Genomic DNA, 15,570 nt, shown 5'->3' on the forward strand with positions numbered 1-15,570 from the left:
TACGAAGCCAGTTTGACGATAAAACAGGTAGAATATTTGGGCCAGATATGGCTGGTTTAGCCCTTGAAGCACTCAGGTAACTCTGTCAAATGCAACGCTTATTTGTCCACATTGTTTTGAATTAATCCTGCATTATCTCATCGCATTGAAGTATCAATAATGTGGTTGTTTATTTTTAGAATGACATTGTAGTGTAGGTGTGAGAAATTGGTCAGTTTGAACATAAAACAGGTGGAGTATTTGAGTGTGATATGACCAGTTTGAATGCTAAGGTGTTAAGGTATTTTCACACACACACTGGTTAAGGTCTCTCTGTTTGTGGCTACATTCTGTTTCATGACCAGTTTGAATGCTAAGGTGTTAAGACTGCTGCTTGTGCCATGTAAAAAGCACCCAGTATACTCTGTAAAGTGTTTGGTGTTGGGAAGGCCATAAAAACCAACCCAAAGCTGACAGTAGAGCTCGGTGTAATTCTCTGACTTGACAGCTCCTGTCAACCCATCCAATCCATGCCAGCATGGAAAAACAAGGTTAAATGAAGATATATATACATACATACATACATTCATACATATACATATGTGTGTAGGACCACGCGTTGTGAGTGTTTATTGAGTGAAAACACCTAAAGCCCCACGAGGCTCCAGCAGGGGTGGTGGCAATCCCTGCTGTATTCTTTTGCCACAACTTTCTCTCGCTCTTTCTTCTGTTGCCCTGCTCACTTAGCGTCATTTGAGGGCTAAAACAATGCGAAGCGCATTGTGACCAGCGATGTGTAGCAACATCTGATAGCCTGGTCGGTCACGGTGACGGTGATATATATATATATATATATATATATATATATATATATATATATATATATATATATATATATAGAAAGAGAGAGAGAGAGAGAGAGAAAGAGAGTGGAAGGGATGTGCAGATCAACACAGCCATTGTCAATGAATTTGGGTGGATAGAAACTGTGGTAGGTAGATACGTAAGTATGCAGGAAAGTAGATAGATAGGCTAGTTGGTAGGTGGGTAGGTTGGTAGAGAGATAGGTAAATAGGCAGATAGGTAGGTAGGTAGGTAAATAGGTAGACAGGCAGGTATGTAGGCAGGTAGGTAGGTAGATAGGGATATTCGTAGGTAGGCAGGTAGGGATGTAAATAGGAAGATAGTTAGGTAGAGCCATTAAAGGAGCAATTTAAGGAGACCAAGGATTTAAAAGATAAAACAATTTGCTATGAGGAGCAAGTTTGACATTTTGAGCAGAAGTCTTCATTTACAGTTTTTGTGTCTGTATGTAGGGGTGAGAGAGAGAGAGAGACAGACAGAAATAGAGTGAGAAAGAGGAGAGAGTAAGAGAGAAAAAGAGACGGGTGGGTTCAGAGAGAATATTGAGTAGGAGTAGTGTAGAAATGAAAAACTGCTAACGATATTTACTCTGTTGGTATCATGGGTGGTACGTAGCCTGGTCGGAATTTGAACCGCAACAAATGGACCGGACCGGGTTGGCACTGTGTAAAGATAGAAACAAATAAATCAATCAATCAATCAATCAATAAATAAAAACCAGGAGTTCGAGAACAAACCACATTTTGTTAGAAGAAATTTATATTGGGTTGTCCGGAAAGTTCATGCCGATTTATAGTAGCTTACCTTTCGACTTATTTTAGAACATGGTTGAGTCCATAAAATAGGATTTGACCAAACCTCCATTTAGAGCACAGTTTAAGCTTTTTGTGGAAGAAGGTTTATGTTCCTATAACCTGTGTTAATTTTGTAACCCTTTAAAATGGAAGATAAGAAAGTTCATTTTCAGCACTTGATGCTTTAGGAACCAGACAAAAATTGCTGCAGCTCAGCTGGGATATGTTACCCACCCATAATTGACTTATGCCCTGCCCTGGAATTGCTGGTCTTGTGCCATAATGGTTTCAAATTTTGGCACAAGACCAGCAATTCCAGGGCAGGGCATAAGTCAATTACATTGACCATCCCCACTGATTCTTATTTTATTGACCCTGAAAGGACAAACGGCAAAGTCAACCTTGGCAGCATTTGAACTCAGAACGTAACGATGAATAGCATTTTGCCTGGCACAGGAATGATTCTGACAGCTCAATGCTGTTTGTCCCCTTATACATAATGCATGTGAATAATAACGGTTTCAAATTTTGGCACAAGGCCAGCAATTTCGGTGGCGGGGCGGGGGGGGGGGAGCTAGTCATTTACACTGACCCCAGTACACAACTGGTACTTATAAGGCGGCGAGCTGGCAGAAACGTTAGCACGCCAGGCGAGATGGTTAGCGGTATTTCGTCTGCCGTTACGTTGTGAGTTCAAATTCCGCCAAGGTCGACTTTGCCTTTCATTCTTTCGGGGTCGATAAATTAAGTACCAGTTATGCACTGGGGTCGATAAATTAAGTACCAGTTATGCACTGGGGTCGATGTAATCAACTTAATACCTATGTCTGTCCTTGTTTGTCCCCTCTACGTTTAGCCCCTTGTAGGCAATAAAGAAATAGGTACTTATTTCATCGACTCCAAAACGATGAAGGCAAAGTCGGCCACAGAAGAATTTGAGCTCAGAATGTAAAAAGCATTTTGCCTGGAATGCTAACGGTCCTCCTGGCACAACACCCTCTTCCTCTTCTTTCTACTACTACTACTACTACTACTACTACTACTACTACTACTACTACTACTACTACAACAACAACAACAACAACACATTTTAGAGTAGTATTTCTAAATTTGAAGATATGTTCAACCCATTCAATACCAATTTAGAGGAAAAAAAGAAAAAAACAAGTTAAATGAGTTGCATATAAATAGAAATTTAAAAAGAAAGTTGATGAGAAAAAAAGCTTACTCGTGGACAAATGGTTCCATCAACTTCAACTTTGAGAACAAAATCAGGAAACCAGATGGCATTTCGGCACTCTGGGAAACCAATGCAGCCAAGATAGTAACTAGGAAGAAAATGGGAAATCAATGTTTGATGCATGAATCAATGTTTGATGTGTGTATATAAGTTTGCTTATGTGTTTGTATGTGTGATATATATATATATATATCACCGTGATTGACCAGGCTATCAGATGTTGCTACACATCGCTGGTCACAATGCGCTTCTTCGCATTGTTTTAGCCTTCAAATGACGCCAACCCGCTGGCTAAGTGAGCAGGCCGACAGAAGAAAGAGTGAAAGAAAATTGTGGCGAAAGAGTACAGCAGGGTTCACCACCACCCACTGACAGACCCTCGTGGAGCTTTAGGTGTTTTCGCTCAATAAATACTCACGACGCCAGGTCTAAGAATCGAAACTGCGATCCTACGACCGCGAGTCCGCTGCCCTAACCACTGGGCCATATATATATATATATTTCGTATGTTATGGAACTTACAGGTAAGATGGAACCGCTATTTTGGAATTCATCTTTGAAGGATATTCCAATACCCTCTAGGAAAGAATATATTTTGAAACTTATTAATAATATTAAGGATTTTGTTTCTAGGGTTAAATGGAAAACCTACCATTATAACTATAATATATCTAATTTTAATGATATTTATCATTCTTTTTATACTTTTTGAAAAAAAAATTTCTATATATATATTATATTAATTATATTTATATTATTTGTTATTTATGTATTGGTTTATGTCTATCACTGTTTGAGTTGCCTAATAGTGGTTTTATCTCTGATTCATATTTTATATATATATATAGCCGCAGGAGTGGCTGTGTGGTAAGTAGCTTGCTAACCAACCACAAAATAAATATCAAATGGAAATTGTAGTCGTGATACCTGTGCCGGTGGGACGTAAAAAGCACCATCCGAAAGTGGCCGGTGCCAGCGCTGCCTTGACTGGCTTCCGTGTCGAGGCACGTAAAAAGCACCAACCGATCGCGGCTGCTGCCAGTGCCCCTCCCCCCGTGGCACCTGTGCCAGTGGGACGAAAAAAGCACCCACTACAATCACGGAGTTGTTGGCGTTAGGAAGGGCATCCAGCTGAGGAAACACTGCCAGATCAGACTGGAGCCTGGTGCAGCACCCTGGCTTCCTAGACCTTGGTCAAACCGTCCAACCCATGCTAGTATGGAAAACGGACGTTAAACGATGATGATTGGTTTGAATCAATCCTGCATTATCTCATAGATTTAAGATTTCAATGATGTTACTGTTTATTTTAAAATGACATTGCAGAGTATGTGTGAGAGGCCAGATCTGGCCAGTTTGTACATAAAACAGACAAAATATTTTTGGGCCTGATATGACCAGTTTAAAGGGTTAACTCAATGACACACAGAGGCCTCAGAGAGTAGCAATTATAGCAGTAATAGTTGCTACAGCTGGGCCTGATCTTGAGTAGACTTGGTAGATGGAAACTGAAAGAAGCCCATCATGTGTGTGTTTGTATTTGTGCTGGTCACCCAGTACCACTTGACAACCTGTGTTGATTTGTTTACATAGCCATAACTTAGCTGTTCAGCAAAAGACACTGACAGAGAGCCTGTGGTTGGAAAATGAACTTCTTAAACCATACAGTTATGTGTGTGTGTGTGTGTGTGTTTGTGTGTGTGCGCGTCTGTGTGTGCCTCTGTGTGTGTGTGTGTGCGCGCACCTGTGTGTGCCTGTGTATGTGTGTGTGTGTGTGCCTGTGTGTGTGTGTGCCTGTGTGCATGCGTGTGTGTGTGTGTGCGTGTGTAATGCTGTTGTTATGAATTTGCTTTGCAGCCTCGTGTTTCCTGGTTCAGTTCTACTCTGTAGCTGTAGCATGGGCAAGTGTCTTCTCCTCTAATCTCGATAAGCAAACAAGTGACTAATAAATCTCCTCACCCTTTGCCGTCTTTTCTCTGTCGCAGCAGCATGTCTTGGTTACACTTGGGGCAGCGTTTCACTGACTCAACAGTAGCCATGTTGTCACTGACCGCTGAGAAATACAGAACAAGAACAAACAACTCAGACCAGGCAGGAATTTCATTGACGAATATATTTACTTGTATACAACCATACAAACACTGATACATACACACACACACATACAAACATATACACACACAAATACTCACAAACATACACACACGCATGCCTCCATACATACATACACACATACATAATACAAACATATACACACACACATTTTATTTATAACTAGCAGTATCGCCCGGCGTTGCTCGGGTTTGTAAGGGAAATAACTATATAAGCATTTTTAGAGATGTAAAGTATAATAGCCATCTCAATATGGCTAATCACAAAGGGGGGGGGGTGTTACTGTAGCTTTTTACGTTCTGAGATTTAATAATAAATTTTTAGAGAGTGATTTCCATTATATATGCCAAAAATGCATTAAAAATGGGAAAAATTGATTGTAAATTTTTTTTAAATCGTAGACTCATCGTAGACGCGCGATAATACCCAGAAGGGCTCGATATGAATCACGACTATAAGATACCCGCTTTTGGTTACACTGCACCGCAAAATGTGGGAGTAGTTAGGAATCTAAATCGGAGTAGACAGACACACACACACAACTTTAGTTTTATATATAAAGATATTGGGGTTTTATTTATTGTTTTTATTTTTTGTCATAAAAAGCACCATCCGATCGTGGCCGTTTGCCAGCCTCCTCTGGCACCTGTGCCGGTGGCACGTAAAAAGTACCCACTACACTCACGGAGTGGTTGGCGTTAGGAAGGGCATCCAGCCGTAGAAACATTGCCAGATCAAACTGGGCCTGGTGCAGCCTTCTGGCTTCCCAGACCCCAGTTGAACCGTCCAACCCATGCTAGCATGGAAAGCGGACGCTAAACGAAGATGATGATGATGATGATTAAGTAAATTTTGAATTGATAAAAGGTGGTTTTTTTCTAATTTTTTATATATATATATTATATTGTGTGAAATTTGATTTAGTATTTCTAAATTGAATTTTTTACCCTGTAAGTTTGGATTTATATAAGCAATATCAAAAACTGAAAATTTAAGGGGAAAAAAAGCTTTATTTCTCTTTACTTACTGGATTCTGTGTATGGCACAGATTCTCCCAAATAGTTACCAAGAGCTTCATCAATCTTTCGTGCCTACAATATTGATGCAACAATAATCAGAATAAGTTTGGAACTAACTTTTAGAAGAAATAAAAGGCTTGGCTGTTTGGCAAAAAGCTTGTTGGCCAACCACATAATTTCTTTTAAACGAAGAACATTAAATTAACAAATATAATAAGAAACATTAATTTTTTAAATGAAAACCAAGTGAAAATTATTATATACAAAAATCAAATACATAGTTCTGGGTTCAGTCCTGTTGTGTGGAACCTTAGGCAAGTGTTTTCTATTGTAGCCTTCGACTGATCAAAATCTTGAGTAGATTTGGTAGATGGAAACTGAAAGAAGCCTGTCATGTGTGTGTTTGTATTTGTGCTGGTCACCCAGCACCACTTGACAACCAGTGTTGATTTGTTTACATAGCCATAACTTAGCAGTTCAGCAAAGGAAACTGACAGAGAAAGTGCCAAGCTTAAAAGAAAAATAAGAATTTTAAGGTAGTGCTTTAACCATCCGATCGTGGCCGTTGCTAGCGCTGCCCCGACGGGCCTCCGTGCCAATGGCACATAAAAAGCACCATCCGTTCGTGGCCGTTTGCCAGCCCCGTCTGGCACCTGTGCAGGTGGCACATAAAAAGTACCCACTACACTCACGGAGTGGTTGGTGTTAGGAAGGGCATCCAGCTGTAGAAACATTGCCAGATCAGACTGGGCCTGGTGCAGCCTTCTGGCTTCCCAGACCACAGTTGAACCGTCCAACCCATGCTAGCATGGAAAGCGGACGCTAAATGATGATGATGATGATGATGATGATCCATTAAAATCTTTAGGGATAGTTCAGGTACCTATAACAAACTTGAAATCTTCAAAGCCACAGTTGAACCAATTCTACTATATGGCTCAGAAACCTGGACGTTATCAAAGAAGCTTGAGAGGCAGTTGGATGGAACCTACACTCGCCTCCTTATGAGAGCTCAAAATCTCTCGTGGAAGCACCATCCAACCAAAATGCAAATATATGGGAAATTACCACCTGTGTCATCTCTTGTGAAAGGTAGGAGAGTCCAGTTTGCTGGACATTGTTGTAGAGCTGAAAACGAGGCAATTTCTACTCTTCTCCTCTGGAAGCCATCTACTCGCAATACCAGAGGGCGCACACTCTCCTACCCTACCCTGATGTAATCTCCAGGGATACAGGCATCCAGCAACAGGACCTCCGTAATGCTATGATGGACCGTGAAGTCTGGCGTAGCATGGTAAATTCCATTGTCTCGACCACGGTCGAACAATGATGATGATAACAACAGGGATACATTTTACCTGCACTATCCACAGCCTCTGTAACTCAATGGCCTCAGAGAGGCCACACTGCCAATGAGGCTGTACCTGTTAATCTTGAATTGGAGTTGTCAGGCATCAGCACACCTGCAACAGATGTGGACATCCTCCTCCCAATTTTCACTCAAGAAGCTAAGCCAAGATGAAGATTCTTATTTTTTATTTCTTTACTGTCCACAAAGGGCTAAACATAGAGGGAACAAACAAGGACAGACAAAGGGATTGAGTTGATTACATCGACCCCAGTGCGTAACTGGTACTTTATTTATCGACCCCGAGAGGATGAAAGGCAAAGTCAACCTCGGTGAAATTTGAACCCAGAACATAATGGCAGACAAAATACCATTAAGTATTTCGCCCGGCATGCTAACATTTCTTATTTCTTTACTGCCCACAAGGGGCTAAACATAGAGAGGACAAAGAAGGACAGACAAACGGATTAAGTTGATTACATCGACCTCAGTGCGTAACTGGTACTTTATTTATTGACCCCGAGAGGATGAAAGGCAAAGTCGACCTCGGTGGAATTTGAACCCAGAACATAACAGCAGACGAAATACTGCTAAGCATTTTGCCCGGCACACTAACATTTCTGCCAGCTCACCGCCTTTATCTTCGCCAAGATGAAGATTCCATAGGGAAAGGTATACAAAAAGAAGAAGAATAATACATGACCAGGCAGCTTATAAATGACTTCTTAGCACAGCCACTAAAACTGAAGTTATTCAGATGAGAAGCAGATAACAAAAGCATACAAACCTGTTCAACAGCTTTAATAAATACTTCTTTATAATTCCTTATCTGTGCCTGCAACACATCTGGAAAAGTTTGAGAAGAACAAAACTTATAACAAACTACTACTACTACTACTACTACTACTACTACTACTACTACTAATAATAATAATAATAATAATAATAATAATAATAATAATAATAATTGTCTTAACTGGTACATCACACGTATTGAGAAGAGCATTGTCGATGTGAGAATTATTTCTACCCATGTATTTTAAATTAACTTAAAAAAAAAAAAAAATGAACGAACTATTGAGTTTAGTTTAATGGCCTACCAATGTATACTATGCGTTTCTTTGCCCTAGGAGTCAGGAAGACACTCGGCAAGAAATGGAAGCAAATTTGAAAGAAGAAAAAAAAAGTAATAATTATAATAATAATAATAATAATAAAGATTAGTAAATATAAAGACTTGCAAATAGGAATTGAAAAAATGTGGCATCTCAAGGCGACTACAATACCAGTGATTGTAGGATCTCTAGAAATGATAAGAAAATGGTACTGAAACCTATTTGAAAATGATTCCAGGCTTACCATCCCTACAGGAAGTGCAAAAAATCGTATTAACTGGAACGGCTCATGTACTGAGAAGAGCATTATCGCTGTGAAAACAACATCCATTCATGAATTTATTTATTTATTAATTTTTTTAAATACATATTTTATCTGTGAATTTGCGTGTGTAATCTGGGAATGCATACAATGAGCTTCTCTGCCCTAGGTGTACGGAAGACACTCGGCGAGAAACGGAAGAAAATTTGAAGGAAGAAGGAAAAAAGATAACAACAATAATAATAATAATAATAATAATAATAATAACAACAATAATAACAATAATAATAATAATATTTTAAAAGGATTGGCGAAACTCTTCACAGAGGTCTCGTCTAATAAATAATAAAAAAGCAATAATAATAATAATCATTTAACATCTTCCTTCCATCTGGCATGGGTTGGATGGATGGACAGGAACTGGCCAGGCAGGAGCCTGCACCATGCTTCTGAATGTGTTTTGGCATGGTTTTTATGGTTGGCTGCCCTTCCTAACACCGACCACTCTGTAGAGTGGGCTGAGTGGTTTTTACATGGCACTTGCACAGCTCAGGTCAGTTTTGGCATGGTTTATACTGCTGGATGTCCTTCTAAATGCCAACCACTTTACAGTGTGGACTGGGTACTTTTTAAGTGGCACCTGCACCGGTGGGGTCACCAAGTGACTTTGCCAGACAAAGAGTCTTTGAGAAGGGAGGAGGCACTGGAGGAGGTGATCTTGGGTCAGATGATGAAAGGTTAGAGTGTGACAGAGAGGCAGGAACAGATACTTAGGAGGGTTCTTGGCATCTAAGGTTACTGGTAGCCTGATGTCAGGAATTTTTCTTTTCCAACAGTTTAATCTTTTGTGCACATATGAAATAATAATAATAATAATGATGATGATGATGGTGGTGGTGGTGGTGGTGGTGGTGGTGGTGGTTTCCAATTATATTTGACAGTAATTTGAACGCTAAAGGGTTGATATTAAAAAATATTACCTTCTTTAGTTTTCTGACCTTCACAGACCCTGCAAAAGAAAAACAAAACAAAAGGGGGATATAAATAAAAACAAAATATAAGTAAATAATTTTTAGTTGTTATTCTTGAGATGCAGTTTCAATTCTCTCTGAAGGAAGTATGACATTTGTAGCAAAAGGAAACAGATAACTAAAGTTAGCAGTTCTATTTAACACTCTTATGATGATGATGATGATGATCATCATCATCATCGTTGTTGTTTAACGTCCGCTTTCCATGCTGGCATGGGTTGGACAGTGTGACTGAGGGCTGGCAAACCAGAAGGCTGCACCAGGCTCTAGTCTGATCTGGCAAAGTTTCTACAGCTGGATGTTCTTCCTAATGCCAACCACTCTGAGAGTGTAGTGGGTGCTTTTTATGTGCCACCAGCATGAGGACCAGTCAGGTGGTACTGGCACCGACCATGCTTGAATGATGTTTTTTATGTGCCACCAGCACGGGAGCCGGTCAGGTGGCACTGCCAATGACCATGCTCGAATGGTGCTTTATACGTGTTCTCATCTTGTTTGTTGTTGTTGTTGTTGTTCAGGTCACTGCTTGGAATTAAACTCGGAATCTTGGGGTTAGTAGCCTGCGCTCTTAACCACTACGCTCAAGGGCATATGGCATAGTGGTTAAGAGTGCGGGCTACTAACTCCAAGATCCCGAATTCAATTCCAAGCAGTGACCTGAACAACAACAACAACAACAATAATAATAACAATAACAACAACAACAACAGCAGCAGCACCAAAAAATACCTTAGGTTTGAAATTTCCCCAAGACACCTGAAGAACGCTGGAGGGTACATCAGCCGAAACGTTGTGTCAACAACAAACAAGATGAGGACAAATATCCATCAAAAGTAAATAATGTAAATAACAAAATAATAATGTTGCAACATGTCTCTCCTTTAACAGCTACATTTCAGAGAATTGTTATATGTGATCGTTACCAGCGTTGCCTTACTGGCACTCGAGCCCCATGCTAGTAGGGTGTTAAGAGCACCATCCGAGTGTGATTGTTGCCAGAGCGGCTATCTGGCCTCCGTGCCAGTGGCACGTAAAAGACACCATTCGAGAGTGATCATTACCAGCATCGCCTTACTGGCACCTGTGCCGGTGGCATGTGTAAAAGATTCGAGTGAGGTGGTTGCCAGTGCGGCGGGACTGGCACGTAAAAGCACCCACTACACTCTTGGAGTGGTTGGCATTAGGAAGGGCATCCAGCTGTAGAAACTCTGCCAGATCAAGATTGGAGAGCCTGGTGCAGCCATCTGGTTAGCCAGCTCTCAGTCAAATCGTCCAACCCATGCTAGCATGGAAAGCGAACGTTAAATGACGATGATGATGATGATGATCCAGGCTGAACATTATACTGTATGTCCTTCCTGTTTTATGACAGCAGGATATAACTTGCAGAAGATTTAGCTGCTATAACTAGCATGTCAACTGACCACATACAGACTCCATTGCTAGAGAGTGAAGAGGTATAAAGTGAAGATGGTATGATCCTTTAAGTATAATCTTTATGTAGGCACATGCATGGTCTCAGGCCACTGTGTGGCACATTGGGCAAGTGTCTTCTACTGTAGCCCTAGGCCAATCAAAGTAAACATTAAAACATTCATGATGCTGATGCTGAAGAAGATGATGATGATGATGATGTTAACAAAGAACTTCGTCAACCGCCTTGGCTGGCTTCCATGCCAGTGGCACATTAAAAGCACCAACCGATCATGGCCGATGCCAGACTCCCCTGGCACCAGTGCCGGTGGCACGTAAAAAGCACCCACTACACTCACGGAGTGGTTGGCGTTAGGAAGGGCATCCAGCTGTAGAAACACCGCCAGATCAGACTGGAGCCTGGTGCAGCCTTCTGGCTTCCCAGACCCCAGTCGAACCGTCCAACCCATGCTAGCATGGAAAACGGACGTTAAACGATGATGATGATGAAGATGATGAAATTCTTACTTCTTTAAATCTGCTTCCAGTTCTGCTCGTAGGTTTGGTTTGGACATGGCAAAACCCATGGCATCATAACCTGTTTGATATAGAAAAGTCAAAGCATTACAGATGTGTGTGAGTGTGAGTGTGTGCATGCGTGTGTGTGTGTGTGTGTGTGTGTGTGTGTGAGAGAGGGAGAGAGTTAGTAAGAAAAATCAGCATACTGAAAAAAAATCTTGTGGTATTCAAACTAGTATAATGTCCCTTTACACCAAGGTGGACTTAACCCATATATCTTCAGTAAAATAAGTATGAGATTGGGGGTTGATATAAACAACTAAAACCAATGAAGGCCAGCAATGTCTCAATCCAAAGACGGAATCCAGTAAAAGTATAAAAGAATATAAATTTTTTAAACTCAAATACATGAGGGCCAGATACACAAAGAGCCACAAAATGTAGGGAGGACAGGAATAGACAGGAGACAGGGACCAGACACACAAAGGGCACAAATTGCAGGGAGGACAGGAATACACAGGAGACAGGGGTCAGAGACACAAAGGGCACACATGGTAAAGGACAGGCACAAATACAAGGGATACAAATAGAAAGGGCAATCTACCTTCCACAAGTCCCATTCCTAAATGTCCTGGAACAAACCTGCCGTCATCTCTCACTCCAACATAGTTTCTACTTTTGATGGTTTCAATGTGTTCTGCATGAGTGGCATCGGTACCTGTAATGGACAGAATTATCATCATCATCTTCTTTTAACATCTCCGCGAGTGTAGTGGGTGCTTTTTACGTGCCACCGGCACAGGTGCCAGGGGAGTCTGGCATTGGTCGGACCGGGGCTATAGCAGAAGACACTTGCCCAAGATGCCACGCAGTGGGACTGAACCCGCAACCATGTGGTTGTTTAGCAAGCTACTTACCACACAGCCACTCCTGCGTCTGTGTATGAAAAAAATCACATAATGTATGGAAGCCAAGGAGGACTTGGGATGAAATGGTGAAGACAGATCTGAAGCCATTGCATTTCACAGAGATGTTAAATGCATTGTTGATTAGAGGCTATTGATGAGGGGAAAAGACCAGACACACCTCTTGACCCACATCAAAGTATTGTGAAACAGATGTTAAAATTGAGCAAATGTGTGTGTGTGGAGTTAGAAGTTTGTTTTCCGACCATATGGTTTCTGGTTCAGTTCCACTGCATGGCACTTTGGACAAGTATCCTCAGCTTTAGCCCCAGGCTGGACAATAGTAATAGTAATAATAGAAGAGGTGGTGGTAGAGACATTGATGTTGATGACAATGACAATAAAACTACAATAGTAACAAATTGCAAAACTGAGAAATGCTTGTTTCTTACCAATGCCATGTTTTTCCATCAGAGAAATAAGATCAGCTTCTGAGAGTAAAGAGGGAGGTGAGGTTTTACCTGACAACATCTGGAAAATTTTTTAAAAATTTAAATTAACATAGTAATAATTATTTCAACCATTTTACTGCAGAAAACAGATACATCCACTCAAAATATCACAACCCTTAACTATGGGAAGCTGTTTTATATACTAATCTATCTTTTGTCGAGGAATGTCATGGTTGAAGCTATCTGTTTCTTTATTACCCACAAGGGGCTAAACATAGAGGGGACAAACAAGAACAGACAAACGGATTAAGTCGATTACATCGACCCCAGTGCGTAACTGGTACTTAATTTATTGACCCCGAAAGGATGAAGCTGTTCTTCACTCCTGCTCCAGGGGTCATTCTGAAAAGCTCTATCTGCGACGATTTCATCTCAATCGAAGGAGAGGGGCTTTCTCCATCCAGGTTGCGGATCCGTGGAATAAGCTGCCGGACGAGATGGTGAAGATGCCGACGACTGCTCGGTTCAAAGTATCCCTTGACCTCAAGTGGCCTGAACTCTTTACATGAACACCACCCTGTACATAACTCCATGTCCCCCTACATGGCCTTGCTTTTTGCGTTTTGAGCCAAAAAATTAACTAACTAACTAACTAAAAGGCAAAGTCGACCTCGGTGGAATTTGAACCCAGAACATAACGGCAGACGAAATACCGCTAAGCATTTCGCCCGGCGTGCTAACGATTCTGCTAACTCGCCACCCTCATGGTTGAAACTATCCTTTTGATAGATATTTAACATGATTACTGAAATAACTATAAAATTTAATTTCAGAGAGAGAGAGAGAGAGAGTTGAAATGAATTAATTAAACTAAAAAGAGAATAAGGAATGTAATAAATGTCATATAATTAACTTTGTTAAGTAATCATCCCCATCATTATTGCTATCATTGCTTAATAGGCGCAGGAGTGGCTGTGTGGTAAGTAGCTTGCTTACCAACCACATGGTTCCGGGTTCAGTCCCACTGTGTGGCACCTTAGGCAAGTGCCTTCTACTATAGCCTCGGGTTGACCAAAGCCTTGTGAGTGGATTTGGTAGACGGAAACTGAAAAAAGCCCGTTGTATATATATATATATATATATATATATATGTGTGTGTGTTTGTGTGTCTGTGTTTGTCCCCCTAGCATTGCTTGACAACCGATGCTGGTGTGTTTACGTCCCCGTCACTTAGCGGTTCGGCAAAAGAGACCGATAGAATAAGTACTGGGCTTACAAAAGAATAAGTCCCGGAGTCAAGTTGCTCGATTAAAGGTGGTGCTCCAGCATGGCCGCAGTCAAATGACTGAAACAAGTAAAAGAGAGTAAAAGAGAGTAAAGAGAGTAACCCTTTTACTATTGAAATTAGATATATCAAATCAACATTTCATTATCCTTAATTGCAGAAAGCTGTTTTATATCCCAATCTGTCTTTTGTTGAGAAATGTCATGTTTGAAACAATTTTCTATTGAATTATGTCAAGTTTATTGAGGCAGTGTGATCTGCAGAAAATATCAATTCTGTTTTCTGGTAGACATTTAACATTATTACAGGAACAACAATGAAATTCAATTTTACAGTGAAAGAGTTGAAATGAGTTAATTAAAATAAAAAGAGAATAAGGAATGTCATCAATGTCATAATCAACTTCGTTAGTGTAATCATCCTCATCATTATTGCTATGCTATCATTGGTTAATCCTTTTAAATGCAGAAATCAGATAGAACCAATCAAAATTTCCTTACCCTTAACTGCAGAAAGCAGTTTTATATCCCAGTGTATCTTTTGTTGGGAAATGTCATGTTCAAATGTATTTTCTTATTTCCTTTTTGCCCACAAGGGGCTCAACATAGAGGGGACAAACAACGACAGACAAAGGGATTAAGTCGATTTTATCGACCCCAGTGCATAACTGGTACTTATTTAATCGACCCCGAAAGGATGAAAGGCAAAGTCGACCTTGGCGGAATTTGAACTCAGAACGTAACGGCAGACAAAATACTGCTAAGCACTTCGCCTGGCGTGTTAACGATTCTGCCAGCTCACCGCCTTTCGAATCTATTTTCTGTTGAAATAATTCAAGTGTATTCAGGCAAAGTGATTTGCAGGAAAATACCAATTCCATTTTTTGGAAGATATTTTAGATATTTAACTTTATTTACATTATTTACAACTGATGGATATTTGTCCTGGCACCTGTGCAGGTGGCACGTAAAAAGCACCCACTACACTCATGGAGTGGTTGGCGTTAGGAAGGGCATCCAGCTGTAGAAACACTGCCAGATCAGACTGGAGCCTGGTGCAGCCTCCTGACTTCCCAAATCCCCGGTCGAACCGTCCAACCCATGCTAGCATAGAGAACGGACGTTAAACGATGATGATGATGATGAACTAAGCAATAATTATTTTGTTTTTTAAATAGTAAATATTTTCTTTTAATTTATCAAAATTAATTGATTTCAAACTTAGGTGCAGGG

General features: G+C 40.6%; 1 protein-coding gene across 2 annotated transcripts in view; it reads right to left on the reverse strand.

Moving 5' to 3' along the window:
• Window positions 1-15,570, reverse strand: part of LOC115224247 (DNA topoisomerase 3-alpha) — a 70,200-nt gene that overhangs the window by 20,431 nt on the left and 34,199 nt on the right. For both annotated transcript variants that reach the window (XM_029795050.2, XM_036513371.1), the window contains 9 exons: window positions 13,054-13,132; window positions 12,301-12,414; window positions 11,706-11,775; window positions 9,714-9,742; window positions 8,144-8,202; window positions 6,017-6,080; window positions 4,837-4,930; window positions 2,866-2,965; window positions 1,432-1,505 (listed from right to left, as the gene is read on the reverse strand). In XM_029795050.2, coding sequence (XP_029650910.1) covers window positions 1,432-1,505; window positions 2,866-2,965; window positions 4,837-4,930; window positions 6,017-6,080; window positions 8,144-8,202; window positions 9,714-9,742; window positions 11,706-11,775; window positions 12,301-12,414; window positions 13,054-13,132 — 683 coding nt within the window. The remainder of the gene's footprint in view (window positions 1-1,431; window positions 1,506-2,865; window positions 2,966-4,836; window positions 4,931-6,016; window positions 6,081-8,143; window positions 8,203-9,713; window positions 9,743-11,705; window positions 11,776-12,300; window positions 12,415-13,053; window positions 13,133-15,570) is intronic.

The sequence above is a fragment of the Octopus sinensis genome, linkage group LG25 (assembly GCF_006345805.1).
Source record: "Octopus sinensis linkage group LG25, ASM634580v1, whole genome shotgun sequence".
NCBI lineage: Eukaryota > Metazoa > Mollusca > Cephalopoda > Octopoda > Octopodidae > Octopus > Octopus sinensis.